This window comes from Populus euphratica, unplaced genomic scaffold (genome assembly GCF_000495115.2).
Source record: "Populus euphratica unplaced genomic scaffold, PopEup_1.0 scaffold1.1, whole genome shotgun sequence".
NCBI classification, from domain to species: Eukaryota; Viridiplantae; Streptophyta; class Magnoliopsida; order Malpighiales; family Salicaceae; genus Populus; species Populus euphratica.
In genome coordinates this window covers 7,516,744-7,533,157 of record NW_011499845.1, presented here as the reverse complement: position 1 = coordinate 7,533,157, position 16,414 = coordinate 7,516,744, and the positions used below count along the sequence as shown (strand labels likewise).

The window sequence follows — 16,414 nt, the reverse complement described above, 5'->3', positions numbered from 1 at the left end:
AAAATATGCTACTCAGAGTTCAAATAGTTACTGTTTTAGCTATTGAGCTTATTTTCACTCGATTATACTCAACTTTCATCTCTACTATCTATATTTAAATCTTCTAAAAATCAGAATGGTAATGCACTAAAATCATATCAATATCAATATCGTCACTTTTCTTATTTTATTATTGTTATTGCAAACCATTAAAAACACAATATCGCAAAAAAATCATATTTTTTAATACATTCAATCTATTAAAAATAAATTATTTTTTAATAAAATTTTTCTCTTAAAAAATATTTTTCTATAAACAAACATGTTTTTGATTATTTTTTTAATATTTTTTATGGGGTATTTTTGCATATTGATAATAGCTTTTCTGGATGTTTGTTAATCTTATTTTTTAAAATATTTAATTTTTTTATTTTAAATTATTTTGATGTATTAATATTAAAAATAATTTTTTAAAAATAAAATAATATTATTTTTATATAAAAAAATCTTAAAAAATAACCTGTAAAACAATATTAAGGGTTTAATTCCGACGAGTCAATTTATTACCAGTTTAATTCCGAAGAATCAATTTCTTTACCCTTCGCTTGAGATAATCAAGTTAACCTTCATTTTCACTTTGCGCTGACTGAGCCGAGGGCTTGAAGTGTAATTTTACTGTCCATTTGTAATAATCCAACTGAAAGAAGAGATAACAGAAGGAAACGGGTGCAAAATTTATCCGGTGGGGACATCATCTCTTATTTTCGGGGCAATCCATTAATCCACTGGTATGCGATTTTTCTGATCTGATCTCTTCGATTTATTTTTTTTGTGCGAATCAGAGATCAATCAAGCAATAGTTGGAAACTGGAATTTCTTTGGTTTTTTTTTTTTTTTTCTCTAGGGGAAACTGGAATTTCTTTGGTTTTTTTTTTTCTCTAGGCCTAAAGAATATGATAATAGTTGAGGAAAGTACACGGCGTCTACCTAAATGGATGCTAGGTGTAAGTGTAACTGCTGATAATGATAATAATAATAAGAAGAACATTACCGACGAGCCTGAAGATGAAGAAGACGAGGCAAATCTAGCAAAGAATTCAAAATTCGAAGCGAAAAGGAGAAAGAGGAACCAAGTTAAAGACAATAAAGAACTGGATGATGATACTGACAACGACGTAAACAAGAAAACAAGCAATCGGCCTGGGAGAAAGCGAAAATCAAAAAGTAAGGCGGAGATCAAAGCTGAGTACGAGAAGGAGGAGGGGGAGGAGCTGACCGTTGAAGACTTAGTCAGCATTGCCGAGGAGGTGAGGTGATTTATTTAATTCTTAAGATGGATGTAATGCAATGTGGCGTATCATGTTTTACAAATAAAAGAAAGGTAGAAATTTTAGTTAAATGAAAACCAACTCGGATGATAAACGGCACTGCGTGCATAGCACGATTTTCAATGCCGACAGAGACTTGCGAATTGGAATTGCCTCACCATCATATTTATTCAAGAAACAAATTTGTTGTTGAGAGGTATATCATTTACGTTGCTGTACTTGAAAATTGAAATACACCTTTTTCATGGCTCAAGCAGTGCGTTTGGTGATTGATCCTAGGGTAGATTTGAAGGTTCTTACGAAATCATTCTGTTCTGATTTATTTTCAACATTATTGTGTGGAGAAATCTCAAGATGGCGTGATCTATATGCAGTATGTCAAAGCTGACGAGGATTCACGGAGAAAACAAACATCAGGCAGAGAATGTAAATTGCAAGGACAACTGCCAGCAACAGCTTCTTCTAAGAATGATTTAGAAGAGTCTTTCATTGTTCTTGATGGCAAACATATATCAGCTGGTTGTGAAACCACTTCTTATGGTTCAGCTATGAATTTAGTTAGCGAAGAAAGTCTCATTTCCTCAAGTAGGACAGGGGATCCTGCTCATGACATGTTGGATTTATTTTTGGGTCCCTTGCTTAAGAAGCCAATGGAGAAAGAGAAGAGGTCTGCATTTACTACAATGGATGCTGATTTTACCGTCGTGTTGAAAAAGAAAGGTCACGATGATTTTGGAGACGAAAAGGTGCCTCCAATGAAGAAGAAGAGCAGCCTTAAAGACAAGGTATCCTTATTGCTTGACTGATTAAAGAGTCCAAAGCAGATATGTTGAGATGCTACTGTGATCCTCTCAATCTGGTTCCATCAAGCAAGCAATTTCTGGACACTTCCATCTCTTCTTCACTTCAGATGATATTTCCCTAGGTGTGTTTTTCTGCTAACATTTTTTTTTTTTAATTTAGTTGTCAGAATGTTTTGACTGAAAATGGTAGAAACTACATAAGAATGACATATAACAGTTCCGTCCGTGTTCTGTAAACAAACGTTTTACAAGGACTATACTTCCACTAGAGCTGGTACTTGGTCTTATAGGCATGGTAAGTAGTTTTGTCTTCAATACCATGCTTCAGCAGCATAATTACCTTTCATTTTTCCTGTTAGAACACAACCCTTTTCAACATACAAATATGATTCGGCAGTAGTAACTTGCATTTATACCACCATCTTAGCAATCCAAGAGCTTTTTGATGCTCAATGAAGTTATTGTCTAATTTATATTGTTTTTTGATCTGTAAGGATGCGATATGATTGTGATTAAAAAATCTAGGGTTACCATGTTGTAATCCTAATATTCTTCTCGGGCCTGTAAAAGAACACGGGATCAAAATTGTCTAGTAAAGTTCATCATAAAACATTCCTGGGAATATGAGATTCCATGACAAACACAAGATTGCTTGCAATCTTAAATTCCAGGTTGCCAGGAGCTGCTTTCATTCTGTGCTTAAAAAGTAAGGTATCCTATGAAGTGCTTATTTGACAATGCTGGTATTGGTACATACATCTTTCTATGAATCTAGGCCCTGCTGATGCTTACAAACATGATCTTTACAAAAAAATTACCATGTGCCAGTCTCAGTTTGTTGTGTCTGGTATACCAGTCATGCTTGTTTTGTGATTGTGGAACTCTTGGATGTTAACTTTGGCATGGCAAGATAGCTGAAAAATTACGCATGAATGTCAAGTTGACTGGTTACAATTAGCCTACAATCATTTACTTTGGTGGCACTTTTGGGATACCTATCTGAACCTGATTCAGTTGTGCGCGTGTCATTAGCACCTTGATATGTAGGTTACAGAACTATATATTTTATCTCATGTATTTTGGGCTTTGGAGAAACAATGAGAGATTGTGCATGCACAAGGGATCTCAATAGATGGTGATTTGCCTGATTTTAGAGGTGTTTTAGAGGTGAACAATTAATGTATTATTAATGTAACTGGCTACGATTTTTTCTTCTTTTGCTGATATTTTGTTGCTTGATTGACTTTCTATTGGATGCGAGGCCTAGTTCGTTTTCAGTTCAGTCTTATATGAACCTGTGGGTAGGCAGTTCTTTAGATGGTCTTTGTACTGATCTGATTTCTTCTTCCTTCTTTAAGGTTTGACTACAAAGCTTGCCCCTTATAAATTTGGAGTTCTTTTTTTTTTTTTTCTTGTGTGTGTGTGTGTGTGTGGTCGATGTCAAGTTAAATGGTCGTTTGTAGATTAAGCTTAGAGACAAGGCTTTCTGAGGTTTTTCATCACAAAAGAAGTTAATGGCACCTAGTTGTAGCTTGATAATTTTCACTTAAAGGCTATGTTTAATTCATGTCTTCCTGATACATAAAAAATAATGGGTGGCATGATTCTAGGAAAAGCATGGAGCTGGCCTGGAGCTAGGTTGGAGGAATTGATCTCTTACTTGTCATGCCTGCTGCTGAGAAAAAAAGGATGTCAGGAGTCAAGGACTTGCATGAAGTGGCCTTGCGCTGGGTAAGAATTTATCTACTACTCGTCATGACTGCTGAAGGTTTTGTGGCTTCCTTTGAAGTTAAAGCTACAGCTTCCTATACGAGTCATACGTGACAAGCTTTGAAAGAGACTTCAGTGTTTGTTAATAGGTGCAACGCTGGCTGGTTTGTAAAGGCTATACGAAGATACTCCATTTTAGATCGGCAGAGCCTGAAACTCATTTTCTAGGCAAAAGTTTCCCACTGATACAAATTGCTAGCTGAAGCATGTTCAAGACAATGCTATTACATGCACAGCCTTTTCTGATTTCAGTCCTGTTTTAGTATTTTTATATTTTTGGGTTGTTTTGATGTTAAAAAAAAAAAAGAAATATGAGAAAAAGAAAGGGCAACAGGAAACAAGATATCCATCTATTCTTCTTCGCATGTAGCCGCATAATGCAGCAGTCTCTTCACATACATGCTATAAACGACTAGTAGATCATGCGTGTATATTTGGTGAAGAATAGATTCACACGGTTACTAGAAATTGGTACAGCCTGTAGGCGGGAGAGAGGACATCACCAGGGAGGATCTTCAATCCAAGCAACAAAATTACTTATAGACCGGGCCGTCGAGGGCCCTTGGCTACATGATTTTGAACAATGGGCTGTCGAACTATTTCTGAAATGGCAGGCTTGAGTCTGTATGTCTCCGATAAACTGAAGGGTGGCAGATATTCATTGGGCTTAACTACATCAATGCCCATACTGGCGGGATCAGACTTGACTTCGATATATATATATATATATCCTCCTCCTGCTTATCTATTCAGCTGCTTTGAATGCTGTGTTTTGATACCTAAAGGCTGAAGATTTTGTTAATGGATGGTATGTGTTAAAGTAGAAATCTTGGAAGGCCTATCTTATGGCCTGTTCTCTTGACGTCTTCTTGGACTTGGTTTCTGTACTCTCCGAAAGTGAAATTTCTGTATGTAGAAGGCTCTCGGCAGCTGCCTATCAACGAGTCATAAGAGGGGCATAGAAAGTAGGCGATTGAGTATCTCTCCTTCTCTCGATTTGCCATGACTTTGTGCTCCACGCTCTTGTAGATATCATTGCTCCATGCCTGATATTCACATTTACAGAGGACAAATCAACAATCAATTAAAAAAAATAATCAGATTCTTACTTTATGGTATTCTAGGAGTTTAAATTCAATAACTAGGTTTGACTTGCCCAAGTCGGACAAAGATTAAATGCCAAAATACGATGTGCTGTCTGGTAGCTCAAGGACAGGGTTGATGCACAATTATAATAACAATATCAGAATATTATCGTTGTTCTGAGTCTTCACGTCCACGTCCACGAACAAAAGCAGGCAATAAAGGATTTTTTAATTAGTTAGTTGGGACACTTCGTCTAATTCTAGCTTGAAACGCAGGCTAATGAATACTGAAAATAGAAATTTAATCTTACCTGGGAAAGATCTCCGATGTTGACTATAAGAGCATCTGGATTGGGTTTTACAGCCACCCATTTTGAATCTTTCATGAGTTGGAGTCCTCCCACTTCATCTTGAGAGAGGATTGTTAGATAATCGCTATCAGTGTGGGGCACTAAGCCAGAAATCTCTGATGATATTGGACAGGTTGGGTAACGATTCAACCTAAGAAAACAATTGCTTTCTTGACAAGTGCTCTCAAACACTCCTCTTGGGTGGCCTAAGTTTTCCGCTAGGACTCCAGCCAGTAACCTTGCTAGCTTTGACATTGCTGCTGCAAATTCCACCATCACTTCCCTGTTGATACAGCTCATCAAATTGATTAGAGTCTAGCTACCATATAATAACACAGGCATCTTAGAAGAAAGGGTGACTTCAATGACTGTTAGGACGGCTTCTGAAGCTAATCAAGATATTTATATTTTTATCGCCTGATCATGTTGTGGTTAGTTACAAAATATGACGATTGTGGACTAGAACATGGTGCCTGGGGTTGTAACACTAAAGAGTATTATGAAGTTATTTTCCTGATCCCACGAGGAAAATAGTGCATGAAACTCCATTAGACTCGAGATTGAATTGAAATCAAGTGTTAAAGTTTTGGTGACTGTCTTTTGAAAAAAAAAAAAAAAAAAAAAAAAAAAAAAAAAAAAAAAAAAAAAAAAAAAAAAAAAAAAAAAAAAAAAACAATGAAAGGAGCCAGTCAAGAACGTAGATTTTGCAAGTTATGAGTTGTGCTGTTCTAGTTAATTTCTAGAGGCAAACTGGTGGAGAGAGACCAAATTGGAACATGGTGAAAATAGAGAAGCACCTTAAAGAGCTAAACTCCCCAAAGTAAGCTTGCTCAAAAACTTTTGAGATAGGAATGTGGAAAGCTTCAGACCAGGAGAATTGCTTTGGACAAGTAGCTGTTGGAGTTCCCCATCTATAAGAGTTGTTCAAAATCCCACTGGTCACCTTTTTATCAAAAGGCGTTCGGAACAACTTCACTTGTTCCCTCCTCATATTCCGAACCAGCTCAGGGCTTATACCATGGTTCACTACTTGGAAGAATCCCCACTCTGACGAAGCTCTGCATATAGCGTCAGCACAAGCTAGCCGCACCTTTTCGTTGGTGCTACTTAGACAACTGAGGTCGATCAATGGGAGTTGGCAATATTCTTCCATGAGAACAATACCATCTGGGAGGTCATTGCGTTCGGGTGTAGGAATCTGAGGTGGGAGGCGTGAAAGCTCTCCATAATGGTGAAGAAGAGGTGGGCATGAATCAATCATACTTACTGGTTGGCTAGTAGGATCGTGCATGATGGGATTCAAAGATGGCAAGTGCTTTTATATAGATTTCAAGGGGGGAGGAACTGATGAGGACGAGGAACACAGAGGAAATAACAAGAGGAGAGCTCCAGAATTGTGACAGTTGTCACAAAGGGAGGATTTTCACTCTGGAATTGTGAAAGACAGAGAGGGAGAGACCAAGTCTTAACAAGGATACTGTAAAAACAATGTTTGATGAACAGCCAGAAATGAGAAAGCTTACCAGCGGGAGTGGGAGATGACAATATGAACGGAAACCAAACCTACCATGTCTCTGTCCCTCTCTTGACTTTGTTGAAAAATGTTTATTTAATTAATTTGTAGGGGCCTTTCCTGTTAGATTGCCGAAGTTTTTCTTTTCCAATTGACCAAAAGCAGTGAAGGAAGACTATTCTTCATATACTTCGACCCTTTTGTTTTGTTTTGTTGTTTTTTAATGTACCTTGCCAAATTGTTCCTAAATTCAAGTCCACTAGTAAAAGAAGAAACGCCAGAATTGTCTTAGAGTTGCATTCCCAACTCCTTTCCGATAAGGGGAGGGAAAGGGCTCATCAAATCTAGCTAATTAGCCTATTCTTTTTGCCCCAGCAATTAGCAGCAGGAGCTGGCCTTGAATCCGCAGGTCTTGCATTGCACATGCCTCGCCTAGTTAGAAGCAATTGTCTGGCTCATCGAGCGTGTCGTCGTGTGTACAAGAAGTCGTTCATGACTCTCTCCCACACATGTTTGTGTGTTTGTTTGCATACAAGGGCGAGAGAGAGCATCAAGGCTTACTTTACTGCCTAAAAGATTATACAAAAAAAAAAAAAAGGGACAAAATCTGTTTCCACAGTTTTTACTTGGTTTCACATTTACTGGTTGAAACAGGATCTTAGTTATGAGTAATGTATAATTTTATTTTATTTTGGTTCAAAAGTATTATTTTAAAAAATAATTTTTATTTATTTATTTTTTAAATTAATTAATTTATTTTTGGATTATTTGGAGGTGTAGATATTAAAAATAATTTTCTTAAATTAAAAAAAATATTATTTCAATATATTTTCTTAAAAAAACATTTTAAAAAATAAATCAAAACTGTACTTTCAAAGACCCCGCAGCTCGAGAATCAAAAAGATTCTCTAGTCTCGCCACTGTTTACGCTTTTAACATGAGGCATGGCAACCGAAAAATGAAGGCAGGCAGGCAGGCAGACTTATTCAAAATCCACCGACAAAAAAACAAAAAGCGGCAAAGCAAGCAGCCGAGAGCTAAAATGGAATCGACGACAATGTTGATTTGATTGTATGGCTGCTTCCCTCCCAAGTCTTCTAGTCAGCGCTCTCTGTGTGTGTGTTTCTAAATTTTTTAGTCGGCAATACCACTAAAAATCTTATTATTATTCCGTCACTGTTTTTTATCTAAAATTACCGACATAAATTATTATTTTTAGGTCATTGTTTTCGTTGCTGAATCATGAAATATTTTTATTTTTTTCTTTATTTATTTAGTAGTGAATCTTATTATGCTATGAAAGGGACCCTAAATATACCAAAACAACCTTGAAATTTAGATGATTTATTTGAATATTTTAAAAAAAGCTCTTCTGTCCTTGTTTCCGTCCCTCAATTAATTTCTTTTTCGTGTTTTTTTTAATCAAATTATATGTTTTTATGATACTTATCAAGTTATTAGAAGACTTCTTCATGGGGAAAAATAAACCTCGAAGAACTCAAATAAATAGAAATAAAGTTATATGAGAGATTAAATTCAATTAATCCGAAGCTCAAAGTGATTTTGGATAATTTAATCTCTGGCTAACACCCTGAACTATTAAAGCATTTTACATATAAGAGGTAATCCTCTCAAGTCAATTTATATATATATCGCAGCATAATTACATGAAATGTTTCTATGTTATCATAGTGTAATACCTCTTGTTTATTGTCTCTTTTCTTAATTAATCAATGAAATTTAAATTTAAATCAGAGTGGATGAAGGAGATTTTAAAAAATCTCGTAATTTGATGATGAAATCTTTACACATCCCTTAATTTTAATATTTATCTTGACCAGATGTGAAAGATGAAATTTAATTTAATATTAATGGTGGAAAGTTTATAAGAGGATATTACTAAAAAATTAAAAAAATAAAAATAAAATTGCCACGCATCCTCGCCATGTCACTATAGCTTAAGTAAACACCAAGGAGCAACAGAGGAGCCTCATCGGATCGTTAACCGAACAGTCAGGAACATGGTTATCAAACTTGGTCTGGTGTTGACTGGGTTTGGAGTTGATTTGATGGGTTAGATCTTAAATTTAATGAGTTAATTTGAATTAATAAAAAATATTTTAAAAAATATTTAAATATTTAATATTTTATATAAAAATATTAAAGAAAAAATCTACATGAATATAAGTTATATATATATTGTAAATAATAAATGTTAACAGAATATTTTAAATTTTTTTTTATCCCACATTATATTTTTAAGTTAAAGTATTTAAACCAAAATTATTTTATCCCACATTAAAAAAACATAATTTTTTTTTTATAAAATATATATTAAATGATTTCAAATCCCACATTAAAAAATATTATATTATGCTTTTAAGTTAAAGTATTTAAATCAATTTTTTTTATCCCACGTTGAAAAAACATAACTTTTTTCTTATCACAAAATAGTTTCAAATCTCATATTAAAAAAATAATTTTTTTTAGAATATAAAATATATATATTAAAAGATTTCAAATTTCATATTGAAAAAACACAATTTTTTTCCTGAAAATATAAAATATATATACCTTAAAAAAAATATTATTTCAATATATTTTCTTAAAAAAACATTTTAAAAAATAAATCAAAACTGTACTTTCAAAGACCCCGCAGCTCGAGAATCAAAAAGATTCTCTAGTCTCGCCACTGTTTACGCTTTTAACATGAGGCATGGCAACCGAAAAATGAAGGCAGGCAGGCAGGCAGACTTATTCAAAATCCACCGACAAAAAAACAAAAAGCGGCAAAGCAAGCAGCCGAGAGCTAAAATGGAATCGACGACAATGTTGATTTGATTGTATGGCTGCTTCCCTCCCAAGTCTTCTAGTCAGCGCTCTCTGTGTGTGTGTTTCTAAATTTTTTAGTCGGCAATACCACTAAAAATCTTATTATTATTCCGTCACTGTTTTTTATCTAAAATTACCGACATAAATTATTATTTTTAGGTCATTGTTTTCGTTGCTGAATCATGAAATATTTTTATTTTTTTCTTTATTTATTTAGTAGTGAATCTTATTATGCTATGAAAGGGACCCTAAATATACCAAAACAACCTTGAAATTTAGATGATTTATTTGAATATTTTAAAAAAAGCTCTTCTGTCCTTGTTTCCGTCCCTCAATTAATTTCTTTTTCGTGTTTTTTTTAATCAAATTATATGTTTTTATGATACTTATCAAGTTATTAGAAGACTTCTTCATGGGGAAAAATAAACCTCGAAGAACTCAAATAAATAGAAATAAAGTTATATGAGAGATTAAATTCAATTAATCCGAAGCTCAAAGTGATTTTGGATAATTTAATCTCTGGCTAACACCCTGAACTATTAAAGCATTTTACATATAAGAGGTAATCCTCTCAAGTCAATTTATATATATATCGCAGCATAATTACATGAAATGTTTCTATGTTATCATAGTGTAATACCTCTTGTTTATTGTCTCTTTTCTTAATTAATCAATGAAATTTAAATTTAAATCAGAGTGGATGAAGGAGATTTTAAAAAATCTCGTAATTTGATGATGAAATCTTTACACATCCCTTAATTTTAATATTTATCTTGACCAGATGTGAAAGATGAAATTTAATTTAATATTAATGGTGGAAAGTTTATAAGAGGATATTACTAAAAAATTAAAAAAATAAAAATAAAATTGCCATGCATCCTCGCCATGTCACTGTAGCTTAAGTAAACACCAAGGAGCAACATAGGAGCCTCATGGGATCGTTAACCGAACAGTCAGGAACATGGTTATCAAACTTGGTCTGGTGTTGACTGGGTTTGGAGTTGATTTGATGGGTTAGATCTTAAATTTAATGAGTTAATTTGAATTAATAAAAAATATTTTAAAAAATATTTAAATATTTAATATTTTATATAAAAATATTAAAGAAAAAATCTACATGAATATAAGTTATATATATATTGTAAATAATAAATGTTAACAGAATATTTTAAATTTTTTTTTATCCCACATTATATTTTTAAGTTAAAGTATTTAAACCAAAATTATTTTATCCCACATTAAAAAAACATAATTTTTTTTTTATAAAATATATATTAAATGATTTCAAATCCCACATTAAAAAATATTATATTATGCTTTTAAGTTAAAGTATTTAAATCAATTTTTTTTATCCCACGTTGAAAAAACATAACTTTTTTCTTATCACAAAATAGTTTCAAATCTCATATTAAAAAAATAATTTTTTTTAGAATATAAAATATATATATTAAAAGATTTCAAATTTCATATTGAAAAAACACAATTTTTTTCCTGAAAATATAAAATATATATACCAAAAGATTTTAAATTTCACATTAAAAAATAAAACACTTTTATAATATTTATATAGTGATCTTTAAAAAATATTAATAACTAACTAAAAAAATATATTAAAATACAGGATAAAAATCATATTTAAAAAAAAAAAATATCAGGTCTCACTCAGGTTTACCCGAAATACTCGGGTCATGTCAATTAGGTTTGATCGTACACCAGCAGTCTTTTGCCAAGCCCTAATCAATTCTACCACTAAATTAACTATTTTCAAGAGATTCAAAAGGATGATTATTAGTATATTTCCTTTTTTTTTCCAACAAAATCAAGAAGGTTGAAAAATGTAACAAATGTTTTTAACCTTCAAATTAGTTAATGCCTTCAGATTGCTCTCTCACCAGGTTGACATGACCATCTCGAGCGATGTCTTTAATTTTAATTACATGTTTCAAGTTTTTTTTCCGAGCTCTGTGATGGACTTTAAATGATGAGTATTTTCTTAAAATTGATTGTTTTTTAGAAAAAACACACTAGACTATATTTCCTCTCACAAGTGAAATTACTTTGTGCAAGAGTGAAAGTATGTCAACACTTTTTTATATAAAAATGTCCTCAAATAAATAAATAAATAAATAAATAAATACACCCTAAAGTAGAAAGAGAATTCATCATCTTCAAAGCCTGAACTGAACACTCTTGAAAAAAAAAAAAGGGACATATATAAAACATACACCAACTATGTTTCACAAAAGCATAATTGAGACCCGGGGATTGAGAAAGAAAAGCTTTAATTATGAATTAATAAGATTATATTTCCGAATTCAAAAAACGAATAATAAAACACGAGAGCACACATGTGTTGTGGTATATAGGAGAACCAGACATCGACAAGAGGAAACTCTGCAATATGCATGGAAGAACAGGTTCCATATTGCTCGCAAAAAAATAAAATTAAATAGCCATATGATGAGCCAACATGCAACGGTGGCTGCACGATTCTCCCAGGCTAAAAGAGACATGTGATCGACATTGTGCCGCCCAGAAGAGCCCAGAGTGTAACCGTGTGACGTGGTGTGCGCTGGGCTGCCGACCATATACATTATGTTTTCTTCTCTAGTCGACACGTGCGACCCATGTCTTAATAAAGCTTATTTCATTTAATTGCAGGATTAACATGGTCTTATTAGCCTAACTAATATGATTATTCCATAAACTGATTAGGTATAGTACTTATATTATTTTATATTATTTTGATATGCTGAAATCATAAATGAATTGTTAAAAAATAAAAAAAGTATTATCTTAATATATTTTTAAATAAAAAACACTTTAAAAAACAACTTATATACTAATATCACATAAACTTTACATGAAATAATATGAATCATCAAATTAAGTTTCAAAATCCAACTAAAGTGTCTCCACAAGGCCTCAACATTAACTAAATGAAAATGGGTTGAGGATTGACCAAAAGGGCGAGAGACCGTCTTCCTAAGGCATTCAAAAGGATTTGATAATTACAATAAATAAAATGAAATGATGTCCACGCTTGAATTGTTTGCATGTGCATATAATTCATATGGTAAAGCTACAAAAATAATACGTTGGATGTGAACCTTTTGTGCTTGGAAGAGCATGCGACTGCCGTTTTGAACCAAATTTTGTTTCTTACTTGTAACTAAAAATGATATTCGCCATTCGAGACAGACAAGATAAGCCTATAAGATTCACAGAACTCAGAGTTTATTACACCCTTCTTTGCTTTGTTGGACAAGTTGCCTTCTCATTAGGGGAATATGGAACTTTCTTGCCTATTTTTCACGACAGGGATCAAAGTCAACCGGAGATGCTCCATTAAATTGACTGTCACTACACTTCTAGTTGATGTGACCAGGAAATTCCCTTTTTCCTTGGTGGCAAGTTGGTAATTTTGGAATCGTGTCTATCTGGGTGTACTCAATTTGTATTTAAATTTAAATAATCTTTTTAATGGGCGCATGTATTGTGAAGGGTTCGTGTTCATCCATTGTATTGGGAATGCATTGGGGAGATTGATTTAATGGATTTAGAACAATGTCCATTAAAAAAAAAAATCATTTTCTGTCCCTGCAAGCTGACCCAAAACGACTCGTATTCTTTTGTATTGTTCAAATTTAACCATTTTAACATTATTAACAATATTGTAGTGCGACGGACATCCTCCGTCCACTATAAATATTAATTTATTGAGAATGTAGTGCGACGGGCTTCCTCCGTCCACTATAAATATTAATTTGCTGACACTGTGAGGGGATCTAGGGTTTTTTTTTATCTTCGATCTTCTGATCTTTGGATCCTTTGCTGACTTTCTAATATTTTGCTGATCAAAGTGTTTTTAAAAATGTTCTTTTTGTTTGGTAATGGATAGAAAACATATATATATATATTTTAATTTGTTTTTAATATTAATATATTAAAACGATATAAAAATATTTAAAAAAGTAATTTAAAGAAAAACATTCAAAAAATACAGTAGAACATCAACGCAAAACACTTCCTTAGACTTTAACTACTGATCACCTGAGATGCTCTTCCTTCCACGCTTCTTTTTTACTTTCATCCATTCTTTTTCATTCATGGATTGTAGCTTTTACAAGTTACAATGCTCGCTTTCAGCATCTCCTCCCTGACTAATTATTTGACATGTTTCCAAGAACATTAACACGCAATGTCAAGTTACTATTTCATAAAATATTTTATGAATTTTCTTATCCAATATAGGATTTCTTGTTTAGTGAGATTAATTTCCCGTGTAATATGAATTATTTTGTGCAAAAAACATTTGTAGAGTTTGTGAAACCTATATGTCTATATAGAGAATAGCAGAATATGAGAGGTTTGACTGTAGTTTCCAAGAAGAGAAGCCTACTATAAAGAGAATTAAAGGCTAGAATATATAGCTGTTGAAACGAATATTCGAGATTTTTTTTTTCTGAGGTTGCTATAGCCTTTGAAAAGCTTTAGGATGGAATGATCAGAATTGTGGAAGAAAGGATGGGGATCAAGGGAGTGGTTTGTGAGGTTACAGTGTTTTCCACCATAACATTACCCCATTTCTGGGGAGACAATACAATGTTCGTGGTGGGAATATATACCTAACAATATGTCTTGAAAACCTCCGATAGCTAGGAATTGCAGCACTCATAGCCAGAGGACGAACAAAAATCTTGAGGCATTTCGCAGGGGCAAGTGCGGCCCAGCATGTGCATCAATTATTGTTGACATAACATGTGTTTCACAGAAAATTAAATAAAAATGATTGCAAATGATTTCCAAGTTGTATGTTTTTTCTGTCGCCAACTGATGCCTTCACCAATGTGCACCAGTTCCTTTCATCCTTTCTTTTCTGCGGAAAAAGAAGCAAAATCTTGAAAATAATTATGGCTGTAATCTCTTGCATGCCTCCCCATGCAGAGTATGGGACCTTTTGGGGGTCGAAAGGGACACCATTTGTTTCTGATTGACATGATGATTCCAGTCATGTGAGCAAAAGAAAAGACTAACAATCATTTCCAATTTGTATTTTTTTCGTGTATATGTTTAATAATGATTCGAAATTGTTCAACCATGGGCTCCAGGATGGGAAAAAAAATAAAATTCCAAGGAAATCCTTGGAAAAACTTCGTTTTCCATGGAATATACCTAACAATATATGCTGTTGTTGTTTGTGAAACATTTTTTTATTTTGTAGTAATTGATTTTTAAAGTATTTTTTATTTAGAAATATATTAAAATAATATTTTATTATTAATTTTTAAAATTTATTTTTAAATCATCATATCAAAAAATTCAAATTTGGTTCAAAAACATATAAAATAAATAATTTTTTGATTAACAGTATTTTGGCTACAATGACAAAGACAGTTCATGGCTGCTCTGCTCGGTACGTGCAGAATTTTCGAAAAAAATTCTTATAATTTATAGCTCAAGTGGCTATACTTTTAAGTCTTCAGGTTCATTTCTCATATTTTGCACCTGCTGGCACCTGAGCCCATGCAGAGCTGCGGACTCTGCTAACCAGAGACATGTTGGCAGTACAAAACAAAGAAAACAAGCTTTGGCAGTACAAAACAAAGAACACAAGCTTTAGGCTTGTGGGCGTCCTTCAAAGCCGAAAGTCCAACGTCTATCAGGACGAGTGATATGCTTGTAGCGAAAATTATATTGGAAAAGAGAGGAAACAGGGGGAGAGAAGTAGGATATGCTTGCAGAAGAAGGGGCATTGCGATCATGATTACCCTCTCTAGACCGTCGAGGGGCTTAGCCAATCCATCCGGACCCAGGATGATATGTGGGACGACAGTAGAAATCTGAAGCTCGATGAGTGCTCACGATACACCTGCTAGCTATTCTTGGTTGTTCTCACTAGCTAGGTCCACAAGCCTAATTACTTACAACCTTGTATCATAGCCACTCGACCCTACCATCGAGCTCGGCAAGATAGATGAACTTATCCATAGGAGTTGAGCAAATAACCCAACTTGAATTAGGAACAGTGAGCAAAGAACAAAAATCTCCACCGTTAGACGTAATTCCCCGGCGGTAAGACAAAGATCAGAGAAAAAAAATGATCAGAATATATACCTCACATCAGCTCTTGGAATCTCATACCCCGTCTGTACACCTTTCAACGAATATAGAGCCTCAAGCCCGTACTTCTTTAAGTCGATCCTCTAGCTCCGCCTTTGACGTCCAACAAAATTCACCATCAAGTGTGTTTGTCACAAGAACTTAACATCGAGTATCAGAATATCAATGGTTGCTTTCAAGGTTCATGCCCTTTGAAAATTATGAAAACTGAAGTCAATCATATGGCTCATCTGGGAGTAATCTTTAAAACAGGCATCCACCGTTCAAATTTTGGGGGAAAGTGGGAATTGATTGTAAAAGAACCAAACTTATTTTTTCTAAAGATAAATGGGATTATATTTACAAAACCCTGAAACGCATAAACAGTAAACAACATATTAAAAGGAGAATTTTCTGTGACCAAATAAAAAAAAATGGTAATTCAAGAGATTAAAAAATGGAAGAAAAAATAAAATTCAAGACTAATTAAGAACAAAGTAAATTAAATAAAGTTTGTTAAGTTTTTTTTTTTAATAATAAGCCCACATGCTGACATGTGGATAGTTTGGGTCACACTTGACAGTTTGCCTTGGATGGAAGTGGATGGAAGGTCCACGTTAATCCACATGTCATATTAATAAGATAAGATGAC

At 33.5% G+C, this 16,414-nt stretch overlaps 2 protein-coding genes across 6 annotated transcripts; one reads left to right on the top strand and one right to left on the bottom strand.

Moving 5' to 3' along the window:
• Positions 1 to 534: 534 nt before the first annotated feature.
• LOC105126306 (rRNA biogenesis protein RRP36) lies at positions 535 to 4,063 on the top strand. 5 transcript variants are annotated; one of them, XR_842397.1, is made up of 6 exons: positions 535 to 767; positions 922 to 1,286; positions 1,682 to 2,232; positions 2,886 to 3,468; positions 3,721 to 3,841; positions 3,970 to 4,063. XR_842397.1 is itself a non-coding variant. In XM_011027133.1 (3 exons), exons 2-3 carry the CDS (start codon positions 933 to 935, stop codon positions 2,111 to 2,113), a joined length of 786 nt encoding a protein of 261 aa, XP_011025435.1. In that variant the 5' UTR covers positions 535 to 767; positions 922 to 932; the 3' UTR covers positions 2,114 to 2,563. The 5 variants fall into 5 exon arrangements, 1 of the variants encoding a protein (XP_011025435.1); XR_842393.1 differs by lacking the exon at positions 2,886 to 3,468; XR_842392.1 differs by having other exon boundaries at positions 3,721 to 4,063.
• Positions 4,064 to 4,202: 139 nt separating this feature from the next.
• On the bottom strand, positions 4,203 to 6,959 carry LOC105126295 (gibberellin 2-beta-dioxygenase 8-like). Its single transcript, XM_011027122.1, has 3 exons — positions 6,113 to 6,959; positions 5,277 to 5,598; positions 4,203 to 4,926 (listed from the first exon to the last, which is right to left on the bottom strand). Exons 1-3 carry the CDS (start codon positions 6,604 to 6,606, stop codon positions 4,696 to 4,698), a joined length of 1,047 nt encoding a protein of 348 aa, XP_011025424.1. The 5' UTR covers positions 6,607 to 6,959; the 3' UTR covers positions 4,203 to 4,695.
• Positions 6,960 to 16,414: the final 9,455 nt, after the last annotated feature.

Bases quoted from the DNA above. Each gene is read 5' to 3' on its own strand.
- LOC105126306 (XM_011027133.1), top strand. From the start codon at position 933: ATGATAATAGTTGAGGAAAGTACACGGCGTCTACCTAAATGGATGCTA. The intron at 1,287-1,681 runs GTGAGGTGATTT...ATCTATATGCAG, and splicing joins TAGTCAGCATTGCCGAGGAG to TATGTCAAAGCTGACGAGGA.
- LOC105126295 (XM_011027122.1), bottom strand. From the start codon at position 6,606: ATGCACGATCCTACTAGCCAACCAGTAAGTATGATTGATTCATGCCCA. The intron at 5,599-6,112 runs GTGCTTCTCTAT...CTGTATCAACAG, and splicing joins GGGGAGTTTAGCTCTTTAAG to GGAAGTGATGGTGGAATTTG. The intron at 4,927-5,276 runs GTAAGATTAAAT...TGTGAATATCAG, and splicing joins ACATCGGAGATCTTTCCCAG to GCATGGAGCAATGATATCTA.